The 15,216-nt window shown below is 33.8% G+C and overlaps 2 protein-coding genes across 9 annotated transcripts in view; one reads left to right on the top strand and one right to left on the bottom strand.

Annotated features, from left to right (window-relative positions):
* LOC106072146 (exportin-5-like) overlaps positions 1-3,736 on the bottom strand; it is a 66,965-nt gene extending 63,229 nt beyond the window's left edge. For 3 of the 5 annotated variants that reach the window (XR_008776822.1, XM_056022638.1, XM_056022642.1), the window contains exons 1-3: positions 3,698-3,736; positions 1,045-1,171; positions 154-275 (exon numbers count right to left, since the gene is read on the bottom strand). Coding sequence is in view for 4 of the 5 variants with exons in the window: in XM_056022638.1 (XP_055878613.1) it covers positions 154-275; positions 1,045-1,152 (230 nt within the window). In the remaining variant the exon portion in view is untranslated. The other 2 variants (XM_056022640.1, XM_056022639.1) reach the window with 2 other exon arrangements.
* A 58-nt stretch (positions 3,737-3,794) lies between these two features.
* Positions 3,795-15,149, top strand: LOC106057332 (retinol dehydrogenase 13-like). Of its 4 annotated transcripts, XM_056022653.1 has the most exons (9): positions 3,834-3,912; positions 5,107-5,251; positions 6,739-6,872; positions 8,107-8,225; positions 9,667-9,822; positions 10,590-10,694; positions 12,720-12,929; positions 13,779-13,986; positions 14,977-15,149. In XM_056022653.1, exons 3-9 carry the CDS (start codon positions 6,802-6,804, stop codon positions 15,086-15,088), a joined length of 981 nt encoding a protein of 326 aa, XP_055878628.1. In that variant the 5' UTR covers positions 3,834-3,912; positions 5,107-5,251; positions 6,739-6,801; the 3' UTR covers positions 15,089-15,149. The 4 variants fall into 4 exon arrangements, with proteins under 4 accessions (XP_055878627.1, XP_055878630.1, XP_055878628.1 ...); XM_056022652.1 differs by lacking the exon at positions 5,107-5,251 and having other exon boundaries at positions 3,795-3,912; XM_056022655.1 differs by lacking the exons at positions 3,834-3,912; positions 5,107-5,251 and adding an exon at positions 3,804-3,822.
* Positions 15,150-15,216: the final 67 nt, after the last annotated feature.

The raw sequence follows: 15,216 nt of genomic DNA, 5'->3' as shown, positions 1-15,216 counted from the left end.
TTTTTTCTAAATCACTCACTTGATGAAATGCTCAACTACTTAGCTTTTTTTTCTAAATCACTCACTTGATGAAATGCTCAACTATTTAGCTTTTTTCTAAATCACTCACTTGATGAAATGCTTAACTACATAGCTTTATTCTAAATCACTCACTTGATGAAGTGCTCAACTACTTGCAAGCCAAAATGTCGAACAAATGAAGAATTATTCTTCTCTGCTAAATGGAGTCCATATTGGAAACTCTGTTTGGAAGTTTCTTTGAATTCCTCGCAAATCTGCATTAAAATTTACTTTTTTTTTAATTTTAAGCATAAGAACAATATTTTACACCTTACAAAAAAAAAAAAAAAAAAAAAAAAAACTGGCTTAAAGACCATCCAAACAATATTTCATATTAATTATACAATTTTAGATTTGTTTTCATTTAAAAAAAAAAAAAAAAAAGAAAAAAAAAATTAAGTAGACTATTTTTTTTTTATATTGAATCTAAGTAATTCTGAAACTATTTCAATGTTACAGCTAATTATGATGTTTGTTTGTTTCTGGATGTTTGGAAGATTGATAAATCAAACCTGCTGCAAGATGACAGTAGAGAATGCAGTAGGTAGGTTTAAACATGGAACCATAATGAGAACAGGCAGATCATGCCACATGACCAGGCAGGCACCCAATTAGTGAATTTAGAGACAAGGTATAAAGTGATTATTTGTTTTAATAATTGTGGTGGCAGACTCAGCTATCCAATGCTTTCATATATGTTTATGGCTTTATACCAAAATTTATATACATTTTTTTTATCAAGTGTAATCAAGAAAATGTACAATTCATTTTGGCTTATCAATACAGGTGAAATCACCCTAAACTCGCTATATATAGCATAACTATTCAACATGTACTATGGCTATAAATTAAATTAGGGCTGGCTGAAAGCAAGATAGAAAAAAAATTGGCTAGAAATAAAACTAAACAAAGGGGGAAACGTTGGTAGCAAATCACTGAAGACTGAAATTTCAAAATATATTTTTCTTCAAATTTAAGTAATACCTTATGTGCTATTTGGCGCTCTTCATTTGTTGCAAGTGGATTCATCACTTTCTCGACAGCATTGATTAAAGAGTGAATTACTTCAAGATGGACTGATGTAAATGCCATTCTTATCTTTGAAATAAAACTGAAATATTCATAAACGGTTAAAGAATATGTAGAACTAGAGTATTGGATTAAAAGATGTGGTCAGCATTTTGAAGTGTATAATAACATTCATGGACATAAAGACTGTTATGTTTACATGCTTGTAAGTAAAGTAACAACATTTTTGTCCTTATAAACGGCCAGTTTCATTATAATGACACACATTGGTTTGTTTTTTATTATATATATATACTAAAAAAGTACTTCCACATTTACTTATGTTGAAAAACATGACAATCTCATTCAAATCTATATTTTTTTCATTCTACATTCTCAAGTTGAAAAGTTTTCCAAATATGCAAAGTGAAATAATGTAACAATAAACAACTCAACTATTGAAACTGGAAAAGATTGTATGCACACAATAACCCTGAGACAGAATATAGAGTGAAAATTTTAACCAAGTTGTCAAGGCTTTGCAATCACAGTTTATGCAGATGAAGGAACATCACAAACTCTTTAGATTTAGATTTCTGTATAATTATCGTTTTCAAAATATGAGAAAGGACAATTTTAGAAAATAATCAGCTGACCTGGAGATTGCTCTGACAGACATCTCAAAAGACATAAATGGATTATAGATATATTCTTTCTGAAGAAGTGGAGACAATAAAGCCAATACTCTTGCTCAGCAACAAAAGCCCATGGAACTGTTCCAATATCTTGCTAGTAATGATAGGTCTACCGCATTCCCTAATTTTAAAGGATATTGATGACAATGCCAGTGACAGTCCTTTCTGGTGAAGAAGCTTTTCCAAACTCAAATTCTTAAAACCTACCAAAGGTCAGTCATGTCACCAAGATTGGCAAGAATGATCGAATATTTAGCACTTTAATATATTGAATCTCCTATAAGTTAATAGTATTAAGTAGAGATATTAAATTTCAAACAGACTTTGCTAAAAGAATGCAAGAAAGACCCTAGATAAGTAGATATCTTATATAGAATATATCTATCTAGACTGATTCAAACCACTCCAGTTACTCTAGTCCAGACTAAGACTAAGACTAAGAATAAGACTGCTTTATTGATCCTTACGGAAATTTGTTGTGATTACAAGGACTCATTTCTCATATAAAGACAACAAAACAGAAAAATACACATAAATACAACAGACAACATAAAGAGTTCATTCAGCAACCACACACAGGTATCTTATAAGTCAATAATAATTATTTTCACAATACAGTAACACGAGATTTTTTTAAAAATAGAACTTTAACTGTGTCAAAAGACCATATGTGCGCATGTTCAAAACAAATCAAAAATCTTATTTCGCATTCTTCCAAAAATGGAAAAATAATAAAATCTGATTTTTTTTTTTGTTTCATTAAAAAAATATTTTTTTTTAATTCCGAATTTAAAAAAAAAAAAATTAAAAAAAATATAAAAAAGTAAGGAAAATTTTGGATTTTTCTGCTACAAAATCGGATCAGAAGAAATTTTCGGAAAATTCCCATCACTGTGTGTCATTATTATATTTATGGTAACTGATTTTTGGACAAATTTGTTTAAATACGTTTTAATTTTGTAATTATAGATCTAGCTTAATACAAGTTAGTACAATAATTCTCTAGTACAGTTATAAATGTTCTGATTTGCTTCATATGTTATATGCATATTGCATAAATGATGATATAAACATCTAATCTAATTAGTTACTAATTAGTAGAAATAGTGATGCTGTTACTGAAAAAAAAAATAAGAAGAGGGGCCTCACAAGCACATATTTGGGCCTTGCGATTTGTAAGGCTGGCCCTGAGTTACTCACTGACTTAACTAACTGAGTGATAAACTCTACACTGCACACTGCTAACAGAGTAACACTTTAACTTTAGTAATAGTTATAGTGACACTCTTACTGACTACTCTCTCTACTCTACTCTACAGTGTGTCACTGTGACAGAGTGTGTGGTGTGACTTGACTGTCAATACTGACAATAGACAATTATAAATACTATAGTATAGTCAATTAAGTCAATAGTAAAAATAGTTTAAATAGTGATCATGAATAGTGTCAAACAAAAAAAGTGTAAATAATAATCAATGTAAATAGTAATAGTAAAGTGAAGTGTAAACTGTAAGTTCGAGTGAGTGTAACTCCCCCAGTAACTGTAGTCTAAGTCAACCAAGTGACAGTAACTAAGTCAGTAAGTCTTGTCTGTAGTCACTAAGTCAGTGTAGTCAAGTGTAGATCATACTAGATAGATCATAATAGATGTAGTGTAATTTATAAACAGTGTTTAAAACACTGACTGTAAAAAAAACTGTTTCGATAAATAAATTTTAATAAAATACTAATAATATTCAATGCTTCATACTTCTAATTTATTATATTTAATATTACCTAGATCTAGACTAGTTTTAAAAGCGTAACACAAAACGGTATAGAATCTACTATAATATAACTATAATCTAGCCTAGGTCTACATTTAAAAAAACTAATTAATTACATCTAGAATCTAGACTAGTCAGGTCTAATTCTAAAATCTAGTGTCAACAAACCGGCGTTAAAAGATGGAAATTCTAGATTCTATTTTTTAAGCTGCACAATAAAATATAAAAAGTTTAGATCTTGATCTAGGCACAATCTATCTGACATCGATATGTAGGATAATACGAAACAAAAAGTAAAAAAACAAATAGATCTATCAGATTATCAGTGGGTTCATAAATTTAGGTTCACCTGTTTAGTTAAAGATTTGAAATCAAATAACAAAGTAAAAATTAAGTTTATTTTCAATTTAATAATTAGTTAGTTAATATTGAAACTAGGCCTTTTATTTAATCTAAATCTACTATCTAGACGTCTAGAGAGTCTAGACTAGATAAGATATCATAATAATCATATATTGTAAATGTATTCATATTCAATGATATTTAATTCATATACTGATATAGATAGATTCTAGATCTAGATTCTACGTATGAGTAACTATGTCTTACTATGATAACTAGTAATAGTATAGATTATAGATCTAGAATTCTAGATCTAATTGACTAAAGTCTAGTAAAGTCTAGTAAATTGTGACTAAGTCTAAGTTAAAACTTAAAAAAGGTAAAAGTCTAAAAAGTTACTAAAGTCTAAAGTAAAAGTCACAGTAGTCACCTTCCTTGTGTCAACTTGTGACTACTAGACTAGAGTTAAGAATAGAATGTACTTACTTAGTCACACACACTGACTTTAGCCTTAAAGTCTTAGTGAGCCTTAGTAATTTAGACGACTTAGTCATTAGTGTTAAGTGTAGACTGTAGTCTGACTGACTAGTCACTGAGACTTACTCACTTAGTCATTAGATAAAGTGTAGTCTGACTGACTAGTCACTAGTGACACTAGTCAGTATATAAGTATAGTGACTGTCAGTACAAATACAGAGTCAAGTAAAGTACCCTTAGTCGCCTTAGAGTTAGAGCCTTGGACTGTACTGACTGTGTAGATCTAGAGATATAGAATTATAGATATAATGATATAGTAGATCATGCAGTTCTTGTGGTGCATCATCTCTTACAATCATTTGTAGGGCAGTTCATGTTGAATTTATGAGGCGCGGTGGCTGAGCGGTAAAGTGCTTGGCTTCCGAACCGGGGACCGGGGCTCGAATCCTGGTGAAGACTGGGATTTTGAATTTCGGGATCTTCGGGCGCCTCTGAGTCCACCCAGCTCTAATGGGTACCTGACATTAGTTAGGGAAAAGTAAAGGCGGTTGGTCGTTGTGCTGGCCACATGACACCCTTGTTAACCGTAGGCCACAGAAACAGATGACCTTTACATCATCTGCCCTATAGACCACAAGGTCTGAAAGGGGAACTTTACTTTTTTTACTTCATGTTGAATTTAGATTAAATGTAAACACTGTTTTAAGTATATGGGGGGATATCATCGCTTCCCAGGGTTTTTGGTTATTATCTTTTAGGTTAGGCTCTTCAAACAACTCCTTCATGGTGGGCAGTTCTTTGATAGCATCCAAGGCTGAGGTGGGGTCATCTTGTGGTACTAAGCTCAACCCATCTGATATATCTGTTTGTCCTTGATGATTTCACCATTGGATGATTTGAGAGGTACCCAATTGATTTTGCACATTTTGCTGATGTCGAATCAGGATATATTCTGTTTAGCTTGATGTAAATGTAAACATAGAGTTGAAGCTAGGTGCTGAAACAAATGATACATACATATATTAAACATAAATGAATAACAGCACCAGGGACCAAGTTTTTAAGAGAGAAAGTAGTGAATTAAAATGCTACGAAAATAAGGGCACGTTATCGCTAGGCGGTGGTGTCGAATCCAGTGTCACAGGTTCGAGCCTCGGTCGGCGCATGCCCTTATTTTCGTAGCATTTTAATTCACTACTTTCTCTCTTAAAAACTTGGTCCCTGGTGCTGTTATTCATTTATGTTTAATATATGTTAGCTTGATGTAGTAGGTCTTTTTGGCACTAAGTTAATCTTACAGCAAGGAGTGAAATCTAGTCACAGACCTCTCCTAAATCTTTAAAATTATAAGTAGGTAAATAATTGGAAGATTACCAAACATTTTATTGTCTATACAGAAAAAAGGGGCCAAATGCTAAAGCTCTTGGGTCTCTGAACTGGACAACACATACAAGTTTGAATCTCTTGGAAGACTAAGTTTTCAACTTCAGGATTTTAACGACATCCCTGACAATAAATTTGTGCTCATTAACATTCAGCCAAATTAACTCACAAATAAACTCTGCTCTCTATCCAGAAGAAATGAAGAAATTAATTGTAGATAAAATAAATGAGAAATGGACGAGCTCCCATCCAAATCACAAGAAAGATGACGCTTACTATAAGCTATCTCAACAGGACCAACGTCTAATCTTTTGACTCAGGACCAGACACGGCGGAATGCGACGGAACATGTGCCGGAGGCTCAAAATTGGAACCAGTGAAATCTGCCCATGTGGAGTGTCAACAGAAAATGCAGACCACGTCCTCCGAAACTGCTCTCTTTGCCAGGAGGCCCATGAAAGACATTGGCCCCAAATCACCCCAATAGAAAGAAAACTATATGGAGAGCTCCCTGATTTGGAGACCACTGCGCAGTTCATCTCATGTATTGGTCTAGTCATATGAACACTCCAACATAACAATGAGAACGATGAAGAAGAAGAAGTTCAAAGAAGTTGATTGTTACATTTTATTATTATTTTTTATTTGTTTTTATTAAAGTAAATATTTTGCCTAACCCTAACCCTAGCCAAATTAATCCCAAGGACTGAAATTGGAACTTTTAATACTCACATAAAAATCTTCAGACTTGTGGCTTTTAGTACTTAGATTATTAATGTAGTTAAAATAAATGTAGAAGAAGAATATGACTGCATGGGATGGAAAAAGGAAGGGTTCAAACTTAGCTCCATGGTGACAGTCCAAAGCACAAACACCACACAACTATAAGATTAAGCTGGTGACTTCTTGTCATAAAAAATATGTACTACCACATTATATAATAGATACAAGTATAAAATCGTTTCCGCATATTAATCTTTTATTGAAACATTTTTTCTTTTTCACAGTCTAGATTGCAGGACTTCAATTTTTTACTTGATTGAAACTTAATCAACTGTTAATGGGAGGAAATGCGTATGCCAAAGTATGCGGTGCCTCTCAGTGTCCTGGGAACAGTGGCGGGATGTACAGTATTACTGAAGTAGGTTTTATGATGTCTGCTTCTAAATGTATCCATAATCTTTTGAAATTTTTTTTTTATTTTTATGCCTAAAACTTTAATTAAGAAAAAAAGACAATTTCTTTTAATTAGTCACCAATCTTTCGGTCTCTGACTATTTTAAAATTTTCCTATTTAAAATACTATTCTGGAATTTTTAAAAAATGTATATTCTCATCAATTTTTGTAAAAAAAAAACAACTTGTCAACAAAAAAAAAGGTGAGATGTGTGGCATAAACCCCCCAACTCAAGAAAACATTAAGAAATTGGAACAAACACAAAGTAGAGCAGTGAGATTCATAACAAACGTATCTTCACATTTAACTAGAATAACACCTTTAGTAAAATCACTCAATTTAGAAAGCCTTCAGGATAGAAGACTCAAAAGTAAAGTAGCAATGGTACATAAAACACTGAACCATAATCTTCAAATACAAAAACAAAATCTAATAAAATACTCAGAAAGGCACAAAAATAATGGCATATTCCTTGTTCCATATGCTAGGACAAATTAGTACCAATGCTCCTTCTTCTCTAGTGCTATTAGAGCATGGAATGGGTTGCCGGAACTTGCTCTCTGTTAAGCTCAGACAAACCACATGCTCCACAACATTCAAGAAGAAAATTAAAACAGATGTTGATTGACACTCTGTCATTGGGTTGTAGTTCTAATTACTAGTACAACCGAACTTATGAAGGCATAGTATATTTCTGATGAAGACCTTCAATGAACATGAACAAAATGCTTTTAAAACAAAAATGAACATTACTTTTATGTATACATATATTTCAACGTCAATGTGGATGTATGGAAAAATACAAAATGAAGTCTTGATCTGAACAATTTAAACAAAAACACAACTCACTCAAAAAAAAAAGTTACTAGTTTCTTGCTTGTCTCCCCCAGCCTTCAACTTTCACTCCCCTGTTTATCAGCTCAACTACAACAGACTTCCTCATGGTTACATAAGAATCTATTCGGCCTATACTATACAAATTATCCACCTATTTGTATCATACTCATGTTTATATCAGAAACATGAACATACACTCCATAACAAAGGGATTGTTCAAAACATTGTGTTCAATAGATTTGTTTTGCCTATTTATGATAATATGTCTTTTATGTCGCTTCAATCTGCATTATGTTTACTATCAGCGTTATATACAATTAAATTATCATTATTATTGTTAATAATTGTTTGTATGTTTCAGGGATTATATGGGTGGGTCAAGGTACAGAGGTAACGAAAGAATCGCAGGAAAAACAGTTGTGATAACTGGAGCTAATACGGGCATAGGAAAAGAAACAGCTAAAGAACTTGCTCGAAGAGGTAAATCTTAAGATATTAGTTGGTGGAGTACCAACCAGAAAATGACCTTGGCTAAATACATTTAAAATGTTTTCATTTGGAAATTTTCAAAATTATGGTCAAGTTTGAGTCACAGAGTATGTAGTAAACTTGATATCAAGATCTGCAACCACATGTTTTCTGTTTCATTTACATGTTTCTTTCTTCTTCTTCTTCATCGTTCTCATTGTTATGTTGGAGTGTTCATATGACTAAACCAATACATGAGATGAACTGCTCAGTGGTTTCCAAATCAGGGAGCTCTCCATATAGTTTTCTTTCTATTGGGGTGATTTGGGGCCAATGTCTTATACGGGCCTCTTGGTAGAGAGAGCAGTTTTGGAGGACGTGGTACTTTCTTGTCCCTGCTCCTGGCTCCACAGGCAGAGATAGAAGAACCACCAGCTCGCTTGTGTGGGCTCCTTCGAGGCGGAGAGCCCGGCCCCCTACCTGCGCGGCGGGATTCCACAGGCAGGACGCCACATCTATTAGAATCGTTACTGAACTCCAACATAGATGAGGTTGCGTGTCAATGTGTTATGCGCCAGGAGGCCCATTGACTCCGACTTCAGCCTGCTTTTCTTTCTGGGTGTGCTCCCATAGCCTTTGATCATCCAAGATCATCTGCAAGGCAGCAGGTGTTTATTTTCGGAGTTTTCTTTCCTAGATGAACTGCTATCCCTAGCTAACGGGTTTCATCTACCCGGGTTTAGAGTTAGAGCGCCCTATACTCGCTTTTTGCAATCATTTCCCTGGATTTCTGAGATGTTTTTAGTAAATATTCTAACCACTGGAATACTTCACCTCATCCTCCATGACTGCAAACCAGTTGGTCCGCGGCTGTTTATTAGCTATTCACAGCTAACCCTTATATCTAAGGGTCTTTCCCCTATCCGCCACCTGGGGACGCGCTTGGTAGAAGGTGGTAGCTCCCCCAAGTACATGTTTCTGATATGCCTTATTACATTCAAGCCCAAAAGGATAGTGGGGGATAGTGATGGGCAAAGTACAAATCCAGGACTATTGAGATGACTTTCCAGGGAGCATGGCGAATATGACAGAAATATATAGTAATAAGTCCTGTTGTGCTAACTAGTGCATTGCACTTAGTACTTGCAGAATAGAAGGCAAATAATCTATATCATAAAAATTAAACATGTTTTGACCTGTTTTAAAACATAATCATGGATTAGAAAAGAAAATGTTTTTCGTAGAAAATGTTCAAAGATACCGTATTTCATAATCTCATTACTTCTATAAAGAGTATCATTATGTTTTAGTGTTCATTTATCCTGACAATGATAGTAGAGTTTGAACCAGGAGGAGGAGCTAAAGGCAAGCCAAGAGGCGCAACTTTCTATCCTGTATATCTTAATATGATCTTATAGCTAATATTTAAAAACAATTTCTCTCTTTTTCCCAGGGGGTCGTATAATACTGGCTTGTAGAGACATGGACAAGTGTGAACTGGTTAAAAAAGAAATCATTTCAGAAACATCCAACAAAAGTATAGAGTGCAGGAAATTAGACCTGGCATCTTTGGACTCTGTCAGGGCCTTTTGTGAAACTATAAATGCAAGTAAGTATTTGATAAAAAAAAAAAGTCACAACATTACATTATAATATCAGAATCATCCAACATTATAATGTAGTCATTTCTAATGAAAAATCTATAGAATTTTTTTTTTTCCTTTCATCAATATATTTAGATACACTAATCAACAATTTATGGGGTGTGTTGGTTGAAACATAATATGCTTGGCTACCTACGGAACTGAGGGGGTCTCAAGTATTAATGTTGAGATGACTCAGATTTTGAACTTGAAAGGGTCTGTACAAGTTGCGAGCCTGTTCCCAATAGGCAGTGTATTCAGAGACTCTGTCAAGTGACAACCCTGGTGGATACAATACAATGCATACATTAATCAATGAAGACGTAGACTGACACAGTATTTGGATACATTAACATTCTACATTCCTGACTCATACACTGAATGTGTACACTCATTTAGAGTATAGGAGCGCTGTGGATGAGTGGTTAAGCATTTGGCTTCCAAACCTGGGGTTCTGGGTTCAAATCTCAGTGAAGACTTGGAATTTGAATTTCTGTTTTTTTTTAGGGTGCCCCTGAGTCCAACCAACTCAAATGGGTTCCTGACATACATCAAGGAAGTAAAGGTGGTTGGTTGTTGTGCTGGTCACATGACACCCTTGTTAACTGTCAACCATTGATCTAGATGAGCTTTACATCATCTGCTCCCATAGATCACAAGGTTAAGTTTGCCTTCTACTACCCTCTTCAATCAGCCCTTTAAGAAGTACTAATGTAATGATTCACTTTCACAGCGGAGAGCCATTTAGATATACTTATCAATAATGCTGGTGTGATGATGTGTCCCAAGATGCTGACAGAAGATGGACTGGAGATGCAGCTTGGTGTAAATCATTTTGGTGAGTGATGCTGTTGTCATTCTAGTTGTCAGTGTTGAAAATGCAATGCTGGTATGTCTTGGTGCTGAAATGTATGCATTTCACCTTAGTTACACCCCTGAAAGCTTATTTTCTTTAGTTAAATGATGCAGCTCAGTTGGAATGCTTTCATGAACTTGATGATATGAATGAAGGAAAACTGAGAAAGAGACAGCATGAATATCATTGTTGCTGTGAATTTTTTATTTTTAAGTATGTACTATCTTTGTTTTGAACTAGAGTTGTTGTTTTTTTTATTCATTTTGATGTTTGTGGTTGAATCAGACTAAGACTAAGACTGCGTTATTGATCCTTACGGAAATTTGTTGTGATTACAAGGACTCTTTTCTCATATAAGACAACACAACAGAAAAATACACATAAATACAACAGACACAACATAAAGAGTTCATTCAGCGACTACACACAGGCATCTTGGTGCTTTTCATGTTCCTTGATTGAGTGGCAGTGATATAGTCTGACCGAGTGAGGTACAAACAAGTTTTTGTATCGCTCTGTTCTTGTTTTGATTGACAGCAGTCGCCCACTTCATGATGACCTGACGTAGTTCTGATGGGGCGGGTGGCTGATTCCAAGATTTTTTCGATTTTCCTTAGACACTTTTGTTCAAAAATTTCCTTTAAATATGGTAATGTTGTGAGTGTAATTTTTGATGCCCTTTTTATGATGTTTTCTAGACATTGCAATAGTTTAGATGAAGCTTTGCCTTGCCAACAAGTTATTCCGTATGTTAGCAGATTTTGTATAGTCGCGCTGTAAAAAGTATCTAGGATCATCTTGTTTAGTCGCTGGGCTGTTTTCTTTGTCAGAGTTCCAAGGTGGTCTTCCCATGAAAGTTTGTTATTAATGATAACGCCTAGATATTTATATTTTATATTTGAAAGAATACATCACATCTTAAACTATATATCTCTAACACATTCTAGCTGCAAACTTTATTTTAATTTAATTACTTTTTGTGTTAGGACATGCTCGTCATGCGCAAATGTTCACATTTTGACTATTCCTCCAATAGGCAATTGATCTGTTTAAAGATTAAGTAGGAACATGATGTACTGCACTGTAGTTTTAAGTGATTAGATCCATATGTGACAATGCTGTATGTTCATGCCAATGCTACACTACATTTAGATTATTAATAAAAAATAGGCATAGTAAAAGAAGCTCATAGCATTTCTCATACTGTTATTATTCGGCAATTTTAAAACAGAAGTTAAATCCACAAGGAAATGCTGTAAGAGGGAACACAAAATTTACTTTGAAACACTTACTTACTTTGTTGTGTATTTATTTTCTTGTGTGTTGTGAACTGATCTGTTCTTATGTGTCAAAATGTCTTAGTGTCCAGGTCAGCTTGTGTGTGTGTGTGTGTGTGTGTGTGTACTGTGTTATCATGAACTGTTTGGTCATTCTTGTTCAATAAAGCCTAGCATCAAGACATGTCTTCCTGTAGTGTTTCATTAGGTTACTACAATCTGATAACAATTTTAAGATGTCATATAAAAAAACAAGTGTCTAATTTTAAGATATTTTTATTATTAATTATTGAAGGAGACCATAATGCAGTAATTGCAATAGCTGGTACACTAATATCAGCTGTTTTTTTAAATTCTATTACCATCAAACTACACATTTTTTTAAGACTGAAAATTATTTGAGAGAAGTTATAATAATTTTTTTTTTCATACATTTCCTTTATTTAATACGTCTTCAACTCTTTAAGTTTTCTTCTTCTTCTAGCCAGCTTTTTTGCTGCTGAGCTGTAAGCTCTTTTGCAATCTGTGATAAGGAAAAATGGTGTGCTGTTCTCTTCAGTTGTTCAGCACTGCCATACAGAGTGTTGGTTATATTGGGCTGTAGTGGTAGTAGGGTCTGAGTAAGGTGGATTAAAATAAGACATTTAAATAGGAGATAGCAGCAAGTATTTGAAGCAAAGTTATTCATTTATTCCCTTTGTTCATGCTTATTTTTTTTTTTTATCTCCAGGTCATTTTTTACTTACAAATTTACTGCTCGATAAATTAAAAGCTTCTGCGCCAAGTCGCATCATAATTGTTTCTAGTCTGGCACATACAAGGGGAACAATTAATTTTGATGATTTGAACAGTGCTAAAGCTTATAGCAAAAGGGGAGCCTATGAGCAGAGCAAACTAGCTAACTTACTTCACCAACGAGAGCTGGTGAAAAGATTAGAAGGTAAATTTTTTTTATTTTTTTTTCGTCATTATTTTGTTGAATTCAATGTATTTTATTACCCTTTTTTTTTATATTGTTATTTACAATCATAAAGAGTTGTTGTATTTGAAAACATATAGGTTACTGCTCCTTCAGAAAAAAATAAGTAGAATTTGTTACTTAGTCAGTCATTATCTTTTACGATATATCAAACAAAAAAGAAAAAATTAAAACAAAATAAACTTATACCTAGTTAACTTATCGGATTTCCCACGCTATTACATGAGCGCTGCTTATTTCTTTTCTGCCTCGATAGACAACATCATTGGATAGACAAGTTAGCTATAAACTTATTTTGTTTTAATTGTTTGTCTTTTTTGTTTGTTTGTAGCTGATGAAGGCCTCGTGGCCCAAACCTCCTTTATTTTTACTTGATCCATCAGGGTTTCCTACATGTATGTTTATTGTATTTTCTATACAGTCATTCACCCCTGCAGCAGTAAATCTTTTTATTATTCTGTCTTTAAAATGGAATGCGAGACGTTTACTATACAAAAATTGCAAATTGATAACATGGTAGGGCCAGGAAGAAACCAAATAATGAAAAAGGGAAATCCCATGTGCCCTTTCTCGAAATATAAAGTAGGATCATTTGTTTCTAGTGCTATGCTGAGGAGCACATGACTTAATGAATTTACTTTATTTTAAAAATACTTCATTCAAAATGACCACAAAAATGTTCACTCTAAATCATCTTGTTTGTGAAATCCTTTCATATGAAAAGCTAATAATATAATAGACTGTAAAGTAGTCCACCCTATTTCTACAACTTGTTCAGCTTATTGGTTTGAATGAATCATCTTCCTTCAGGCACAGGAGTTACAGTGAACAGCCTTCACCCTGGTGTTGTAGACACAGAGCTGGGAAGGCATCTACCCTTCACCAAATCATTATTCTCAAGCATTGTACTCTGGCCTATAAAATTTATCCTTATGAAAACTCCTGTTCAAGGGGCACAAACTACAATACGACTTGCAGTAGACCCTACTCTAGAGTCAGTGACTGGCAAATATTTCAGGTATTTACATATTACACATACTATCTTAAAAAATATTTCCACTTTAAAATAGGCAAGTAGATATTAAGGCAAAAAAAAATAATTCTCTGATTGTTTTTTTTGTTGCACATCAAATTGACTTTATGAAGTTTCCATTTCATTATATGGAAAATTTGGTTTTCAACTTTGAGGTGACAAGAAAGAAACACTTTATAGACATTTCATGATGACTGTTGCTTTGTTACAGCTCTCAACTTCTCTCTGGATTTTCCCTCTCACAGAAATTCACTTTTGAAAGTTTGTATCACTGCACAAAATATTTAAACACTCCACTTTATCCTAACTCTGCTGGTGGAGAAGTTGCAATAAGATATAGCAGTCTATCTTCTGTTGAAGTGTAAGCTCTTGTATTGATCCTAGTGCATAAATCCATCTTTTTATCTTATTTTATATAATACAGACGTTAGTTCAAAAAAGAAGATGATTATGTCCTAAGCGTCAAGCATTTAGTCATACATATGATCTAAATTCTGCTGTCACTAGTTTTCTTGGCTAGCTCAGGCAACCCATTCCATGCTCTAATAGCACTAGGGAAGAAGGAGCATTTGTCCTATTATTAGCTTCTGATTTACCACTATCGAACTGATGAAAAGTAGCTAGGAGCTTGAAGTCTCACAATTTGTAGAAATTATATACAATATTTTGTGTTTCTAGTACACTCTAATTAAATTAAAGTTATAACAAAAATTATTAGAGTCTGTACTGTTGAGGTGATGTTAATAATTAAATGTTTTTTCAATGTATAAACTTATAACTAAAACTAGAAAGCACTGTCAACTATTCCACCTCATCTGAAACCCATTTTAGTCTATTATATAGTGTGTCCTGCCGAGGTACAGGTAATTGCCTGACCCAGAAGAAGTTCTGTCTTTAAATATTACTCCGCCAGCTACCGTCACAAATTGTTTTACCTGCTGTGCCTTAAGATTTTTGTTTTGATTTTTTTTTCAGCGACTGCCAAGAGAAAGAACCAGCTGAGCAAGCCTTAGATGACAATGCAGCTAAACGACTTTGGGCAATCAGTGAAGCCTGGACTGGTTCAAATGTTCAACAAGTTTTGTGAACACTATTCATGCTAAATATTTTTGATAAATTATGCAATAAAACAAAATTTACCTTTAAAATGGTTGGAATATAGTTTTCTTTGCACATATCAGAGTTAAGTAGACACATTTTTTCTAAAGATTATTT

Source organism: Biomphalaria glabrata, chromosome 3, assembly GCF_947242115.1.
Source record: "Biomphalaria glabrata chromosome 3, xgBioGlab47.1, whole genome shotgun sequence".
NCBI classification, from domain to species: domain Eukaryota; kingdom Metazoa; phylum Mollusca; class Gastropoda; family Planorbidae; genus Biomphalaria; species Biomphalaria glabrata.
The sequence above is the reverse complement of the archived record's forward strand: the minus strand, read 5'-3'. Positions and strand labels throughout refer to the sequence as shown.